The sequence below is a fragment of the Zeus faber genome, assembly GCF_960531495.2.
Source record: "Zeus faber genome assembly, chromosome: 3".
Taxonomy (NCBI): Eukaryota; Metazoa; Chordata; class Actinopteri; order Zeiformes; family Zeidae; genus Zeus; species Zeus faber.
The window spans coordinates 3844385-3862024 of record NC_137190.1 but is presented as its reverse complement, the minus strand read 5'-3'; the positions used below and the strand labels follow the sequence as shown (position 1 = coordinate 3862024).

At 47.6% G+C, this 17640-nt stretch overlaps 1 protein-coding gene across 2 annotated transcripts in view; it reads right to left on the bottom strand.

The window, feature by feature from the left end:
- adamtsl3 (ADAMTS-like 3) overlaps positions 1-17640 on the bottom strand; it is a 169396-nt gene that overhangs the window by 17452 nt on the left and 134304 nt on the right. For both annotated transcript variants that reach the window (XM_079997512.1, XM_079997513.1), the window contains 6 exons: positions 14329-15066; positions 13945-14173; positions 7147-7274; positions 6522-6659; positions 1498-1680; positions 103-225 (listed from right to left, as the gene is read on the bottom strand). In XM_079997512.1, the coding sequence (XP_079853638.1) occupies positions 103-225; positions 1498-1680; positions 6522-6659; positions 7147-7274; positions 13945-14173; positions 14329-15066 (1539 nt within the window). The remainder of the gene's footprint in view (positions 1-102; positions 226-1497; positions 1681-6521; positions 6660-7146; positions 7275-13944; positions 14174-14328; positions 15067-17640) is intronic.

Here is a 17640-nt window from a genome sequence, read left to right as displayed (position 1 = left end):
GTGTGTGTGTGTGTGTGTGTGTGTGTGTGTGTGTGTGTGTGTGTGTGTGTGTGTGTGCGTGTGTGTGTGTGTGTGTGTGTGTGTGTGTGCGTGTGTGTGTACCTATACGTAAGATGTCTCCAGGTCTGATGATCATGCTGGTTCCGCTGCGTGACGCCATCAGAACCCTCCGACGGTTCAACTCCTGGGGGGTCGACACTGCCAAGCCCGAGCCAAGGAGCTTGCCTGCACGTGCACGTGTACACACACACACACACAGACACACACACACACACACACACACACACACACAAACACACAGTCAATGACTGTGCAGGGAAATTAAAAGGACAGGCGTAAAAACAATTGCGATGCCGTTCTTTGGAGACGCCAGTAGAATGGAATGGAGTGTGAGCGCGGCAGCAGGTGTGATGCCGTGCAAACCATCGCTGCTGTTAACAATTTAAATTCTCCGAGATTATTTGTATATAAAATAGATTTAAATTCAATCCGTTCTCATCAGAATGAGACGCTGGGCGCTGATGGGCGGGTAAACACACAATTGCAAAAACAATTAGTTCCGGCGAAGAAGAAATCTGTCTGCAAATCAGCTGACATAACTCTGAAATGTGCTATTATGGTTGTATTTCTAACCATCTCAGACATGGGCTGGGAGGGGGCGGAGTAATTTGAACCTTGCACGAAACTGCTTGAGCAACAGAATAATAACCCTGAGTATAGACTACGTCAGTCCCGCCCCATCTCCATCAGGAGCCCAAAGCTCCATCTGTTCAGGATCCACTGGACTCTCACCATCTCGGGAGGATCTTCAAGGCCTTCTGTCCTTTTTTCCTCTGAACCAACCTGCACAACCCTTTCTAACCCTCCCTGCATCTATTTGTCTTATTAAAATAAAAATAAAAACCTTCTGTAAATGTGGGAATCTGCAGATGTTCCTGATTGTCATTGAAGGCTTTGCTGACGACTGTTCCAACCTTCTACATCCTCCTGAGGCCCAAGCGTGGAAACTCCTACAATGACCCAGATTACCAAAATACTGGGCGTACTCCTTTTTCATTCGTTTATTTTTGATGAATGAAACATCAATAATCAATATAATAATTTTAAATATGGCTGCTCTGTAAAGCATCCAATAGCAGAGAACGAGAAAGGTCTGCCATTTGTTAAGCTCTGAATTGACCAAGCCTCATAAATTTGGCAATGATACCACCCCCCTCCACCTCCACCCCTCATCTTCCCACCACGACCCCATTAAGAAAATTAATCCCAAAAACGTTATTGTCATGGATGACGTTCCATGCACTGAAGTTGTCTTGGTGCAGTGACGTGCAATAAAAAACCTACACGCCTCACAAATAGAGAATATTACATGTATAGAGATACATGTACAGCAGTAGTGTGTGTGCGTGTGTGTGTGTGTGTGCGTGCGTGCGTGCATGTGTGTGTGTGTGTGTGTGTGTGCGTGTGTGTGTGTGTGTGTGTGTTCGGGGAACTCACTGTGCACGTGCAGCACGGTGGAGGCGGTGGACTTCCCGATGGGGTTGCTGGCCGTGCACGAGTACGTGCCCTGGCTCTGCAGAGAGACGTTGCTCAGCCACAGAGAACCAGAGGTCAACGAGGTCACAGCCGCATCCAACTGCCTGCCCTTCATCTGCCAGGTCACTGTGGGCTGAGGGACACCTGAGAGAGAGAGAGAGAGAGAGAGAGAGAGAGAGAGAGCGAGAGAGAGAAATTATTTAAAATGAATTGAATTGTCGTGAAAGAGAGCAGGAGGGAGGCAGGGGGGAGGAAGAAAGAGGGAGTGAGGGAGTGAGAGAGAGAGAGCAGGGGAGAAATAATTTAAAATGAATTGTCTTGAAAGAGAGCAGGAGGGAGGCAGGGAGGAAGGGAGGGAGGGAGGAGGAAAAGGCGAGAGAGAGAGAGGGGGTAGAGAGAGAGAATAGAGAGCGGTAGCAGGAGGGAGTTAAGAAGGGAGAGAGACAGAGGAGGGAGAGATAAAGAGAGAAGAGATGAAAGGAAAATAGACAGCAGTCAGGAGAGCGAGGAAGGAGAGAGCGAGAGCAGTAGGGAGGTAAAGAATGGAGGGAGGGAGAGAAAAACCCAAGTGAGGGATGAGAGAGAGAGAGAGAGAGAAAAAGAGAAGGAGAGAGCAGGAGGGAGGTCAGGAATACTAGGAAAGAGAAACCAGACAGGAGGTTGGGAAGCAAAGAATGAAGAGAGAGAAAGTGAGACAGAAGGAGGAAGGTAAAGAAGAGGAATGGAGCAGACAAACAGAGCAGATGAAGTAGATAAAGACGAGACGGAGAGAGAGAGATCGAACGGAGGGAACGAGGCATCAGAGGGGCAGAGGTGACGAGTTGTAGGCGCTGATCTCTGTGCTTCCCCGAGCACGAGCAGCAGTGAAGCAGTGTCGTCCTCCTGGTCCTGATTAGCGAACGCTCCATGCCAAACGCCGGTTTCGAGCAAAACTACTACTTCTTGGCCGAAATGCAGAGCGCACTCGGTGGAAACACCCATACGACGCTGCCTGGTGCAGCAGGAGGCGCGGAGCCGCTCTGCCATTACCGAGACGGGTCGCTGATTCCTCCTGACGGACCTCATCCATCACGATTCAAGACGGCGTTACAACGCCACGCGACCGGATGAGTCTTTAATAACGCGGAAAACAATCCAGACGCTTTGCAGGTCACCGATTGTTTTTTCCACCATTGTGTCTCCCTCGGTCGATGAGGCCCTTTGTTTATCTCGACCCAAACAAAACCCCTTTTCATCCCAGGCAACGAACATATCGGGTTTGACATAAATGTTTAATATGAAGGCTGTGTTCTTACTTTCCAACACCGCTGTTAATGGAGACAATGATTCTAACTGCTTTAAAACTCAGGGCTTCCATTTGGAAACAGCTTGTATCCAAGGCCAAAACACAAACCTTCCACAAGGAGCTCCAAACGTGGACCCATGGGCACTGGAAAACTGTAATATGGTCTGATGAGTCATCTTTCACCCCATTCCCGGCATCCACACGGGTTTACCTTAAGAAAGCCAGAGGATTCCTCACCTTACAATGTCTGCTGGCAACTGTAAACAAGGCGGGGGATCTGTAATGCTACCGGCAGCCCTCTCTCGTGAGAACCACTGGCTCCAATAACTGTTCTGCATGGTCGTACAGCCAAGGAGTATTGAGACATTTTACAAGACCAGGTGCACCTCGTGGTGCAATCACCGCTCCCTTGTAATGCTCCCATTTTCCACGTTCCAGGAAGACAATGCTCTCATACACTTCAGTCAGGAATTCAAAAGCGGGTTTATTAACACCGGGATGGGGTCAACTGCCTTCCATGGCCTCCACAATCAAATGATCTCAACCTCACCGAAGCTTTAAGTACTGGAGTGAAGAGTGTGAAGTCGATTTCCGCCTCCTTCACTCAAAGGACCGGAGGCTTTTCTTCTAAACCTCCAGGACTTCTTCAGGACTAATGTCAGCTCTCCAAGAAGAACTTTGGCGGTTCATAAGGCCAACCCTTATTCTGTTCTTGATACTAATATAGTGCTAGTTATACAGATTAACCAAATTGCGGGGGGATATGTTCCGTGTACTCCTTAGAAAGAGAGAGGGAAATAAAAAAGAGAGCCAAATCTTAAAAAGTCTAAAACATGTTGCATAAGGAATCGTTTTCCAGTGCCTTAAACTCCATTTGTGTCTCTCTACTTCTCTCTCCCCATCTCTCTCCCTCTCTCGCTCCCTCTCTCTATCTTCTTCTATCCGTCCCTATCTCATTAAATTCCCCAAATGAGATGAAAGGGTGTTATTTTGAGTCTCATTTGCAGCCTGTTGACATACACCCACGCAGACCCATCCCGACATGGAACCTCACTCATCTGCTCCAATCACAAGGTGATGAAAACAGCTCAGAAAAACCCTTTTCTGCACTCGGTGCCAGGGGCATCGCAGTGAAGGGGTGAGCTTGGCATTTCATTTTAATTGCACAAAACCAACACACACAGGCATTCAGAATAGACAGAGTGAGAAAACAGGAAGAAAAACAAAGAGACTGAGACAAAGAGCGACAGAGACAAAGAGACAGATGTTTTGGCGTTGAATGACAGGATACCGGGTGTTGGCGCTGACGGCTGAACATCGAAGCCACTCAGAGGTTTCGATGTTCAGCCGTGCAAGAGGTGGGAACTGGACCAAGGCAGGGACCTGGGCCTGGATCAGGAAATGAACCCTGCCCTGGTCCAGGCCTTGGTCCAGTTCCCGCCTCTTGCACGGCTGAACATCGAAACCTCTTTGTGGCTTCGATGTTCAGCCGTCTTGTTCTGGGCTTGGATCAGGACATGCCTGGACTAAGGCACGCTGCTTCTCAACACCTGCCTTAATCATCCACTTGTTCCTGGCTCCATCTTAAATACCACCCTGCTCCTTACCCGGTGACGGATTGGCCATCTGGCATTGGAGCAAATGGCAGAAGGGCTGCCCTACTATAGGTCCATAACGTAAAACCATTAAATTAATCAAATAATTTTGAAACGTGTTGCATGAGTAGTTGTTTATTTGCACGCTCACAGTTAATGTTACATGCAGACGTACGAGTGAATCGCCTCCAATTGCATGCTGGGTAATACATGCTGCCTCTTCAACTGCCAAAGAAATCGTGCGTCATCATCAATCACTTGCCAACAGTTTCTGACTCTTCCCGTCACCGTCGCCAGCGCTGAGCGCTCATTCCCCAAACTAAAACAAATCAAAAACTATCTGAGGAGCACAAGGACAATAGACTGAGTGGATTGGTCAAGTTATCAACTGAAAATTTAAGAACAAATTGGACACAGGGAGCATTGTGGACGACTTCGTGGAGTGCAAGGCTCGCCGAGTGCCCTTAATAATGTTGAGTACTTGATGAACCGATGGCCAATTTTTGCAAACGTTCCAGCTATGGGGAAGGACCCCAAGACCCATCACTAAGATGTGCCCCCCCCCCCGATGCTGCAACGAAACCCCCCGTGTTGACGTGCAAATCGGTCGTCCGACCTGGGCATCGCAGCAAAAACACAAATTGAGCCATTTAGTACGGTAGCTGGTTCACTCGGAAGTTTCCCTCAGGACAGCTGCCGCTCCACACTCGCACTTCTATCTGTTAAATCTCTATCTCAAGCTTTTTATGTTGACATTTGGGTGGAGTTGGTGTTGGCTTTTAAAATAGGGCCTTCCTATTGCAAATGCCACGGCTGGTTTTTGATCCCAGTCCGCTACTATCCTGACCGCAGGAGGAGTAGGGAGTGAATACATTAACTGAATAAATAACACTCTCCACTCTCCAAACAGCTAATGATGAGTTTCCCTTTGGCAAGGCACCAATCCTGCTACTTCCCCCAGGCTGCCAGCATTTGTGGTTTTGTATAAATGAGCAAATGTGTTCTTGACTGAAGGTTTAAAGTCAAGGCTTACTGATTTTAAATTCAAATATATCCAACGTTAAAGTGCACCGGATTTTTCCTTCCCATCACATTGTTTAAATGTTTGACCTTTAAAGAAACATTTTTTATAAATATTAATAGTTTCTGTTTTGCTCCAGAGCAGCTGACTACGAGGCAATATAACTACAGTGGAAATGCTTCTCCTCCTCCTCAGATAGTCTCTGAAACACTTAAAAATACACAGAATAAAATAAAACGTAATTTGAAACGGGAACAATTACTTTATACAAGAAAATGAGCAATGCACACTCAGCAGATACGTTTAAATAAGTGTACGTTTATTCCAACTAAATCAATGGGAGAGTGAAATGCTGAGTTATTCAGGCTAACAAAACAAAAGACGCTTTTCTCATCTTACAGTCAGACAAAAAGCTGAAATAACTATTGCATAGTAAATTGGTAATTTTGGTGTGTTTGAAGGAATTATAGGAATGTATAACTTGTTGACTAAAGTAGTTTAAAGGGAAAGCGCCACGCCGCATACCCTGGAGCTACAGTGTCAGAAGGCTCAGAATCTGTGGTGAACACTCTATCCAGCCTGTCCATCCTGCGACTGTTCAGAGACCTGTTCCGCTAGCGTCTTCATCATCATCAGTAACTTCTAGCTTCTAACTTCCTCTATATCAGCAAATCACGTTTCAACGTCTCCGTTTGAGTTGAAGACACCAGATCATTGAACTGGTTGGCTCTGAATGTTCCTGTACCAACACAATGATGCTTGTGTATTTAAAGTAATGCTGGTTCTGATAGGTAACCAAGGGGAATTAACTTCCTCGTGGATTAGAGCGATTATTAAATACTTTAAACAAATGTTAGTACTATCCACTGAAACTCAGTCTTCCCTTAAATTATTAAGTATTCAATTAATTACGTGTCCCTTAAATGATCGCTACTTATGATGGGCTTTGTGGTATTTTTTATTTGAAGCGGCTCACTCCACTCCTTTTTGTGCTCTTCTACACCAGGTTTTGTGTCGGTGCGATTTGATATAATCTAATAGACACATGGATTACATCACTGTGTTATGCAGTGCGGGGACCCACCGGTGGCCGGGCAGTCCAGGGTGAGGTTGGTCCCCAGGCGGACGCTGACCCGTCCCCCCACCACCACCCGCAGGCTGCGTCCCCCCGATAGCCCCTGGTCCGAGACGTTCCTCCACGACACGGCGATGGCCGGCGGCTCTGAGGGTTCAAGCAGAGAGATGAGAAACTGAAGTGACTGCTGCTGGAGCTGAAGACACGTCATGCAGAGATCCAGTCGGAATGACACAAGTTTTTATTTTTGTTTTATATAATTGTTTAAGAGCCACAAAATAATTCTCCATGCCCTTCCCTTACAGAATAAACATATATTGGAGTACATAATGCAATCTATTAAAAAAGTATTTGAGCAGAAAAGACTCAATGTTAATATACAGTTTATCAAAATATAAATAAGGAATATAATCAACTTTTGTCTGGACAAATGGACAATTCTAGGTTTATAAAGGTAAGAATGACTTTTACATTTACTCTTGAGTCAGGTGTTATCTTATCTGATGTTATCCTGTCTTTCCGAACCTGGAAGTCCCGCCACTTGCATCAGATTTGAAAAATGTTCAGCATTTCACTCCAAACTGACTACAACCTGATCCAAGTTTCAGGATTCAGGAGAGGGCGAGGCGCTGACCTGCCACCAGCAGCCGAGACGACTCGGAGTCCGATCCCAGAGCGTTGGTGGCCGTGCACGTGTAGAGGCCTTGGTCTGAGGCTCTGGGCTGCGAGATGTGGAGCGATCCAGAGCTATCCCAGGACACCCTGCAGACGGAGAGGCAGAAGAAGAGGCTTTAGGGCTATTTGCTTGAAGGGTTCATGACGCCTTTGCCCAAGATATCCAAAAAAGGGGGATGAAAAACGGGGATTGATGGAAGCAAAAGGCCAGGGAATGAAAACAGGAGGGTAAAATGATTCAGTGCCCGGATGTTCATCAGTCTAAACAAGGAGAGAGGAAGTAACTGCAGCTCAGCGTACACTGCAATCAGCTGCATGTGTTATCCTTGTCAGCTAGTCTATGGGTCTGGAAATAGTTTTTCCTCTGAGTTTGTCCGTCTGTTTGCTTGAATCTCTCTAACTGTTCTTCAGGGTTGGTGAGTATTTCAAATCTTCCTTGAATTGGGGAGGCACGCTTGCTCAGACTCAGCTGGAGGGCGGTATAAAGGCAGCGTGATATCACACCAAGGAGCTGCTTCAACAGGCGATGAAGTGCATAAACCCGAACCCAAAGCTTTAATGCAGCAATAACAAATAAATAAACTCAGCGTGACGGGGCCTCCGCGATCAAGGCTCCAGTGCTCTGGGACCACCTGCCTGAGGAAGCAAGCCTGGCCGAGTCAGCGCCTTCTTTTAAATCTCTTCTTAAAACACATTTTAACGGGAGTCACATCCTGATTTCCGTTGAGTTGTCTTTTATCATTTTGGTGATATTTAATTTTCCGATTTATTGTTTCACCAATCTGCATTTCATTTTATTATTAGCACGGCAGCATCATAAAAGCAACAATAAAGCAAGGCTCAGTGAAACCTGCGCTGTGAGGCGTCGGGGGTACGACGAGGTAGCCAGATGCCGTTGGGTCTTAAGAGTCGGGACATTTGGGCCATAGCCGGAGCTTCGGCTGGCAGGAGCCATGCTGGAGGTTAGGTTTGAAGGCCGCTCCAGGGATTCCAGTTACAGAAAAGGGTTGGGATTTGGTTTGCAGCTGCATGTGGGAACAAGGGATCTAGCAGGTTGGTGATCGCTGGGACGGAGGCTGCACCTGGCTCTGAGCAAGAAGTCACAGGGAGTAGACCTCTGCCGTTAAAGGTTTATGGTTCCCTGGCGAATAAGAAGTTCTCCAAGGTTCAACGCTAAAGCCATGGAAGCAGAAGTCAAAGTGAAGAAGAAACAGTCTTTAATCGTCACACGACACATGCTTGCACACACACACACACAAATGCACATGCTTGATGGTGGCCGGTGAAATGGCTCCTCTGCTTTTGACCCATCCTGGCTTGTCCTTCCTCCGGGGGCACAGCCAGGAGCAGTGGGCAGCGTACGTGGACGCGCCCGGGGACCAGGTGATAAGTGTCCATCGCTGGTCAGACGATGATGGGTGCATGTTTTTGGTGGGGGTCCTTACTGACGTGAGGTGGAGGAAACCCCATGTGAACACGGGGAGAACATGCAAACTCCACACAGAAAGGCGCTTGGGAGATAACCCGCCGGAGCACGGTGCCAACAGCGCCCCAGGCGGGAATTGAACCCAGGACCTTCTTGCTGTGAGGCAGCAGTGCAATGCACTGCGCCACCGTGCCACCAAGTGGCGTGTGATCCCACACACCAGCGGCATCAGGAGTCACTGCCTGGCCCTCAACATGGAAAGATAAACATTCCTATTATGAGGAACATGCAGCGATATCATTTTTAACAGCTTCCTACTCCTTACAAGCGATTCTACCTTGCTTAGCTAAACTCCCCCTTCTTCAAAGGGCGAGCAGCGGAGTGAGACCTTGGATTTAATAGGAGACATATAAACTATCACAGCGTGGAGAATGGAAGATTAAGTCACAGGCCTGGGAAAAAAGTAAAGCTTGGCTCTGTGGAGAAACACGGGGAAGGTGGAGAGATCATGTATTGTATGTGTGACGTGGAACCAGCGCTGGACAGAATATCTCCAGGATGATGTTCCAAAAGGACACGCTGCAGACGACCGCTGCTACCGCAGATGTTTACGGTCACTCAGTTCTTGGGAGCACGGGCAGATTCGATCAATGTGCAAAAAAGCCAAGTTGAAAAGCCCTGATCGTAGTTGACCTGCAGCTCGGAGTTTAACTACCACTTTCAGGGGAAGAAATAAAAAAAAAAAGTATTGGCTTGCAGTTCAGCTTTCCTCTCCAAATAATAAACGGATTGCCCCTGCCTGAGAGGGACGGGGCCCCAGAAAAGCTGTTAAAAGTTCCTTAAAAACGCCAAACTCTTGTCGCAGGGAGCCAACTTGGCGCGGTATCAGGCTGCGTTAGCTCCAAGGCCACGCGGCTTTGATAAGATCAGGTGGAGGCTTGTGGCTGCAGACTCACGCAGCCTCTCAGAACATTGGGCTTCACAGCGCAGTGGAAACGCGCTCCCAGCATCAATCAGCCCTCCATCTCCCTCCTGCTTTTGGCTTTTTGGCGGTCGAGGGAGGACCGTAAAGATGGGGATAAATTCACACCGCACCTCGACCACGCCGAGGTCACATCTAAATCAGTTCAGCAGCATGTCAAAAGGCGTTTCGGAGGGTCTGGGGGATGAAAGATAAATGTGGTGAAAATATAAAAGTGATGAGGAGGTTCACAACGCAAAGGTTCTCGGGGCCACAGCGGTCCAATTTGGATTGAAACATAATATTCAAAGTGAGTAAATACCACCTTCGTTCTATACAGGTGACCTGAACTGAAACACCTAAAATAGGAATTTGATCCCAAAGGTTATAAAGTGCGTACGGTATTTTATATTGTATTATAAAATGTATTGTGTGCGGAGAAGGTCATTTGGAGCGACACGCCCACTGGGTTACTCGCCCGCAGAGACTTCCTCCCTTGACCTTGTTCCCTGACAGAGGTGAGTCAAGAGATGTTTTCCTTTTCCTCCGTTCCACACGCTCCGGATGTGCCCTGAAGTCACAGGCGATGGATGTTTCCTTTCTGATGCTTAAACAAACTTCCGTCACGCTTGTGTTCTGTGTTGATGTCTCTGTAAGATGAATGCCTCCTGCAGCAGCAAGACGACGCCGCGGACGCAACTCATTGTTCAAGACTTGAAACGCTGGAAAATGACAACTTGTTTGAGGATAACGATCAGAACCCACCAAGGAGGTGAGAATGACACCGTACTACACAGTACTACACTGTACTACACTGTACTGCACCGTGCTACACTGTACTACACCGTACTACACTGTACTACACTGTACTACACCGTACCATACAGGAGCACCAGCATGAGGACCCACTAGTCATTACTTGCCGATACCTTTCAGACTAGCAATACAAATACTGATATTTTCAGTTACTGCAGTAATGAGATCCTGTGTGTTCATTATGGGTTTATTTTATTTCATTTTAGTTTATTTTGTGCGTTTTGGGTGTCATGATAGTAAAATCCAAGACTCCATTGAAATAAGGAAATATTTCACTGAGGAACGCTTAGTCTTACCGTTTTTAATTCATTTAATTTCTTTCAATTATTTTCTTATATTACTTTGTGAATGCAGTTTGCTTTGCCTGTTTTGCTCTAATTGTCACTATCTAATGGCCTCCATTTAATGTAAAGCATGTCGTGAATAAAAGGTTCTATGCAAATAAAGTTATTATTATGATTATTATGATTATTATGATTATTATTATTGCTATTATTATTATCAATATTTTCAGTGATTGAATTCATCACTGCTTTGTTTAAATAAATTTAGATATATCACGAAACTTAAAAAAATAGAATGCCATCCCACTTTGAGTAGGAACTCAAGGCATCTATGTTTTGTGTTGTAGTTGAGTGTCGGTAGCCGGTCGAGGTTTCTGAGCACTGTAACGAGTACTAGCACATAAGCACGAGTATCGGAACCAATTTCAGACTCTCAGCATCTGCACGCTCTTGAAACCCCCTCACAGATATTACATTTTTCCGGTCTCCTGGCACCGGAGCGTGGCGGCCACGGCGGGTTTTAAGCCCAAAACACAATAACGGCCCGGCATCCAGAGGCTGTCGCTGCCTGTTAGAGCAGAGCGCCACAAAAAAAAATCAGGAACGGGGCACGTCGTGCACGCAATTTGAGCCGGGAACACTCTCCCTTTCAGAGCAGACATTCATGCGCCGGGTGTGATTGGCATGGCCCTGAGCGATGCAGTGATGGCTTCCATATGCAGTGCTACACGCACGCAGGCACATACGCACGCAGGCACGCACACACACACACACACACACACACACACACACACACACACACACACACACACACACACACACACACACACACACACACACACACACACACACACACACACACACACAGAGAGGCTGTGGTGAGTGACGGGCACTCAGAAGTCAATCAGCCCCTCACATCCCTGGATTTGGGCTAAAAGCAGATTGAAAGGAAGCTCCCTGCATTTAAATTCACGCTAAAACGTTTACATCGGGTGTTTCCGCAGAAATGTGACGCGGCCAATGACGGAGGAGCCCGACATCACAGCGTGTTTATCAATGGAAGCAGCTCGCACCGTGGGGGGTTGAGGGGGTAAACATGGGGCTCCGTCACCGGGAGGGTGGCGGGGATCTGTTTGAAACAATTCTCCAAGAAAAAAAGTCGATCCGTGCTGCGCTCTGTGAAGCGCCGGCTTTTAATGACTTTCATTTTCCCTCATAAATTAAAACCAAACCTGCTGAGCGTAGATGTGGAATTACCAAGAGTGTTTAGCATTTTGCTGCATCATCGCAAAAGAAGTCTGCGGAGACTCCTCTGACAAAGAGAAGCTTTGACACGCTCGTTGGCAGTGTGTGTTTATTCATCCGTATTTGCATAATGGGAGCAGGCCGCCCATTACTGCCGTCCGGGCGTAGCTCTGCAGGGACATGTCCACAGTGAGGAGGGTCACCACCTGGCTGCGAGAAGTGAAAAGGAGTGAACGTTGGAACCGGCTCCTGCTTGACCCCCGCGTGTTTCGCTCGGATTAAAATGGATAGGCGAGGCATACGATGTAAGGACTCCTGACAGCGTTGCTTCATCGTATTAATAAATGCGCTAAACAGCCCGGCGCCACACAGCACAGATTGGTTAAAAACAAAAAGACCCTTACGTCCCACCGGGTGTGCGTCTGCTGGCAAATCGAAGCATCGATTACACAAGACAAACCAACTTCAATGTCTGGAGATAAACACAGCATGTTTTTCTGGCTCTGAGTGCTGAGTTTCTTGAGACCTCGGTGGCAGCAAGATATCCGCAGGCTCTCCGTGCAGAGGTGGAGAGGGAAGAGCGTGATGAAGGATCAAGCAGAAGTATATTCACTGGTGGGAATTCTAAGTCATTCCACCCTCCAGGCCTTCATTGTGTTGCACGAGTTCAGACCCGAAAACGACTTCTCATCCGTGTCACTTCATTAGAGACTTCGATCATCTCCAGCTACTCCACTCAACCGATCAGAGTCTGCCACGCCCTCACAGATCCTGCTGCTGCTGCTGCAAGGATTTATACTGTTTCTGGCTCCCCTGTTTTGTGTCAATTCAAATGCTGTGTTCTTGCACTGTTCTTGAACCTCCACCCCAGCTCCACCAGCATCAGGTCCCAGCTCCACCAGCATCAGGTCCCAGCTCCACCAGCATCAGGTCATCAAGATCCAAAATCCAAAAATCATAAGCAACAGTAAAACCAACTATCCCATCAAAGTCATTATCATAAATTATGTTGCCTTTTTTTATTTTTTTGTACATTCTCATCTTTTAAAATTGTAGAATACTTAAATATTTTCTGTGAAATTGTGGTCCTCAGCACAGAAGTACATTTCATCAGCCCCTCGCTCTGCGTGTGCCCTCCAGTCATTTCCCTCCTCAGCTTTAGTTTTAATCCACACATCAGCTGAGATGTGACGTGATAGCATTTGTTTGGTCTGATTAGAAAGACTCATAAATTGGTGCTGACCTCAGTTCAAACAGCATCTTCATCCACGTTGACGTGAACCCAACTCAGGCACTGGACACATCACAGTTCAGGTGCTTTGAACCAAGCTGCCTGGCTGTGAACGCAGCCTAATTCACATCTTATAGTTTGAGGCAATTATTTTTTGCACGAACACTTTCAATTAATTACTTCAAAGCTTTCGCTGACTTACCTCTTTGTTACAGGTATTTTATCACTGATCCTTTTCAAAACTATTTTGCCTTTACTCTGGGAGCAATTCATTCCCCCACACTCATCAAAGCAGGAGCCTCTAGTTTGTTAAAAGTTCTTATCGTTATTTCACTATTAATTCATGGAGAAATGTTAAATATCAGGAAACGAGACGGGAAGGGTGGAGCGTTCTCTGAGTGACGTGCACGACAGCACCACCGTTTGGTGACACTTTAGATCAGCGGTTTTCAAACGGCGGGTCCTGATCCAAAACTGGGTCGTGGGGTCAATTTTTCAACGTACCGCCGGGGTCTACGTAAATCCACTTTGTCCAAACAAAACATTTCAGTGGTTTACCTGTTAAATTCAGGAGTCTTTGCTTTGGCACTTATTGTACCTTCTGCTCGTTTTGAACATGCACAAAAGCACCGTGGAGCGCTGAATTTTGTGAAATGAATTAGAACGTCGAAGTCTCGAATTAGGTTTGAGTTACGAGAAATCTGGATTCCGAGGCTAGACGGCTGAGAACCGCCGGTTTACACGAAGTGCGGGAGACCAACGGAGCTTCACGGAGCGTTCCGGAGCGAGCTGACCTGTCGCTGTGCTGCAGCGCCGCTCCGTCTTTGCTCCAGGTTATCTTGGGGAGCGGAGTGCCCTCCGCAGGGCAGAGCACGGCCAGGGAGCGCGAGCCGTCGGCGAGGAAGCCGGTGTGACCGATGCTGACGTTCTTCTGGAAGGTGGCGGTCTGGTTCTGCCGCCGTCTGACGATGGCGGGTCTATGGGAAACCTCCCCCGAGTGCTCGGACCAGTTGGGCAGTCTGCCTGTTGGAGAGGTCGGAAGGAAAATCGGAGGGTTTTTTTTTGCTTTGAGAACAGCTCAACCAAATAGAAAAGAGCTTTCGTGGAAGCTTTCAAAGGTTTTCATGAGTTTCTGAATGAAATGTATTTGCATATTGTCCTGACAGGTCTGTAATTACTTTCGAGCCTCTCTCTCTCCTCCCGCTGCCCCTTCCAGCGCTCGGCAACAGACATCTGGCTGAGCAGCGAGGAGATGAGCTGGGAGGCCTGGTCCTGGCGGATCTCCCCCTTGTCAGCCTGGAGGGTGATGTTGACCAGCCTCTCCTGGAGCCTCGGCGTCAGGGCGGTCGCCCGGACACCAGGGGGCAGCAGAGACACACCGATGGCGGAGCGGTTCAGACCGCGGGCCAGGGCCAGGGCCGTGGCCAGCTGCGAGCTGTGGCTGTGGCAGCTGAGCGCCGCCACCTCCTCCCAGGCGGGGCCCGAACGCCCGGTCATCCACTCCCTCTCCACGGAAGCCCCGCCAGCCAACCCGTCGCCAATGAGCTGGAGCGTGAAGATGTCCGAAGCGGGCCCCGCGATGCACTTGTACACCCCGACGTCCCCGGACCCCAGGAAGTGAATCTTCAGCGAGCCGGACTTGGTGAAGCCAAGCCGCTTGGAGCTGAGCAGGGGCCGGCCGTCCTTCAGCCAGCGGATGTAGCTCTTGGGGAACCTCCTCACGGGACATTTGATGACCAGGGACGTGTTGGGGAGCAGGTAGGCGTGGCCGCCGATGGTGAGGTGGAGCCGTTTCTCCGGGCGGACCTGGATGTAGAGGCGATGGAGAGCCGTGAGCCACGGGCAGGATTTAACGCCGTCCTGGAAGCCCCTGGTCTTCGTCGGGTGCTGTTTGGTTCTCGTCTCCTTCTTGTGCTCTGGTGAGGAAAACAGAAGGAAAGCTTCAGTCATTTGGTGGCCCGGTGGGTTCGATTCCCGGTTTCCGTGCAGCGTTTGCGTGTTCTCACGGGTTTCCTCCGACCCGAAAAACACATGCACACTCATCAGAGGTTCACACTCCTTTGATTGCCTTGAGCAAGGTATTGGCGCTAGAGCTGGAGTTGGTCCCCAGCATCATGTGGTGACCATTGCTCCTAAAGTGTTTGGAAGGGTCAAAAGGAGAGGACGACGTTTCTAACTATTCAACAGTTGTGTAGATCCTTTATTATTGGATGGAAATGTAGATATGAGTCAATGGAGGATGTGCCTGAATTTGTTTCGTTTCTATTTTCTTTGTATTTTCTTTGGCTGTGCATAGGAGGCTGCAGGGTAGAGGAGATTAGAAATCCCCTTCCTTCGCTGGGTCAATGTCAGAGCCGCCGCTCGGCTCCGGTACCAAACTGGGCTGCATGTAATCTGCTCTATATTTAACTTCAGCATTGGGCAAGCCGAGCACATTTCAAGGTACACAAAGAAGACACACAGCAGAGCACCACACACGAGCCACTCAGGCTCCGGCTCTTCAGGTTCCACCTGCTCCCGCCGGCGCTGACCTCTCTACCTCCACCTGCGTCCCACCTCTCCACCTCCACTTCCACCTCCAGCTTGACTGTAATGATGTTACTGACGGATTTGCTGCCGGTGACTGGAGGGCTGACGCATTGACCTTAAATGACAAACTGAGAAACTACTTCTAAAATAGCCATCATATATTTGCTGTTAATTAAATTTTGGCCTCAATCTTCATGAATTCATGAACACTAAATTTGAGCTTAATTTGAGATTCCGTGCTTCTGTATTTTATAATACATCTAGAATCAACCCTGTATTTCACAATGGATTTCAAAATCCATATCTTATTTATCTGAAGTTCTCCCTGCTTAATGAAGCATTCATTTTATCCATCAATTAAACGCCAGGCTAAATTCTTGTTTTTCTAGAAGGAAATCTGGTCAAATCGAGACTGAATCTAGGAATGTTCTAAAATCACATCTGAGAAAGCCGACGTGGGTTTAAATGGTCTGAAAGTCCATTTTAGTGCACGACTCGGCTTAATGCCTGACCGGGAAGCCAGCCATTAGTGGAAGTGCACAATGTCCCTCATGCACACACACACACACACACACACACACACACACACACACACACACACACACACACACACACACACACACACACACACACACACACACACACACACAGAGGCACATGTGTTCTCTCAGGAGTTGCTTTGACATTTGCAAGGCGTTCAGTCATGTTTTATGTCCTCGCGCCACAGCTGAGAGACAAAGAGTCCAGTCCAGCGTCCCACCCAGGACGCCGTCCTTGGGATGCCGCTGGGACTCGGTGGTGTGGTTTACATGAGGACATCTTTTACACGCTCCCTTGCAAGTCTTATTCATTATTTAGGAAGAGGTTCCTGGAAAGAAAAAAGACCATATCTTCATGGACATTAAAACTGTTGTAGAATTGCTTAATTTAATTAAGGATTATAATTAGGGGTCCGGCTCACAGTTATTGCTCAGCGTTTTAAAATTTCATTCTCTGTGTTTTTCTGGCTAAAAGTAGCTGAAACAACTGCAGTATTCATAGACATGTTTGAGGTCTGGTTTGAACCAGGACGTTTCAGACGTCTTGTTGTTTGAGTTCAATATGCCCTGCGTCATCCAGGAAGGCTCGCATTCGGAGGGTTGCGCTGCGTAGACAGCATAGTGGTTGCTCCGCAAGACAACAGACCGGGGGAACGGGTGAGGCGTTCAAGGCAATCTTGGAAAATCGTGCTGTGTTAATATTAATATTAATATTAATAGTCTGTTTTTATTTTCATTGTCATTATATATTTTAAATAAATATCAGTTTATTTGGTAATGTATGCAGACTAGGTGAAAAGGACTGTGATGGCTACACCAGCAGCCACACCCTGAACCACAGAACATGGTGGTAACCCTTCTTGTCTGTTTCCTTTACTTAGTTTAGGTTTCTTTGTTTAGCACAATGCTCACAATGCACATATACAAACACATATATAATTGCACACATAGATTTTGGTTTCATATAGAAGACAACAGTTTATTCGCAATTAAAATTTTCATGAAGCTAATTATGTCTTTTTATGAGTTACCAGTTCCTGGGGGGTTGCTGCTGGAGCCGTCTGGATGTCCAATAGAAACAGTCCCAGGTCCCAGCCCCTGGTCTATCAGCTCGGTCCCTGAAGCTGACCCTTCAATATGGCCAGGCCCAGGAAATGTAAATGATTATTCTATATTGAATTTCTTTCTTCTTTCTTTCTTTCTTTAAAGCCCATGCAGCACACTGTGCTGCAGCTTTTATAGAGACTCCATCTTTCCTGACAGGGGAGCAGCCAAGGCCCCGTGTCCTCCCTGGTTCCGTGCACATCCTCCCGAAAAACACCCTGAGAGCTTTTCCTTTTTTTTTTTCCTGTCAACGTTTTAAATGTCACAGATTACAGTGGAAAGCTGATCAGTTGGCAGCTTGATCATAGACCTGGAGGT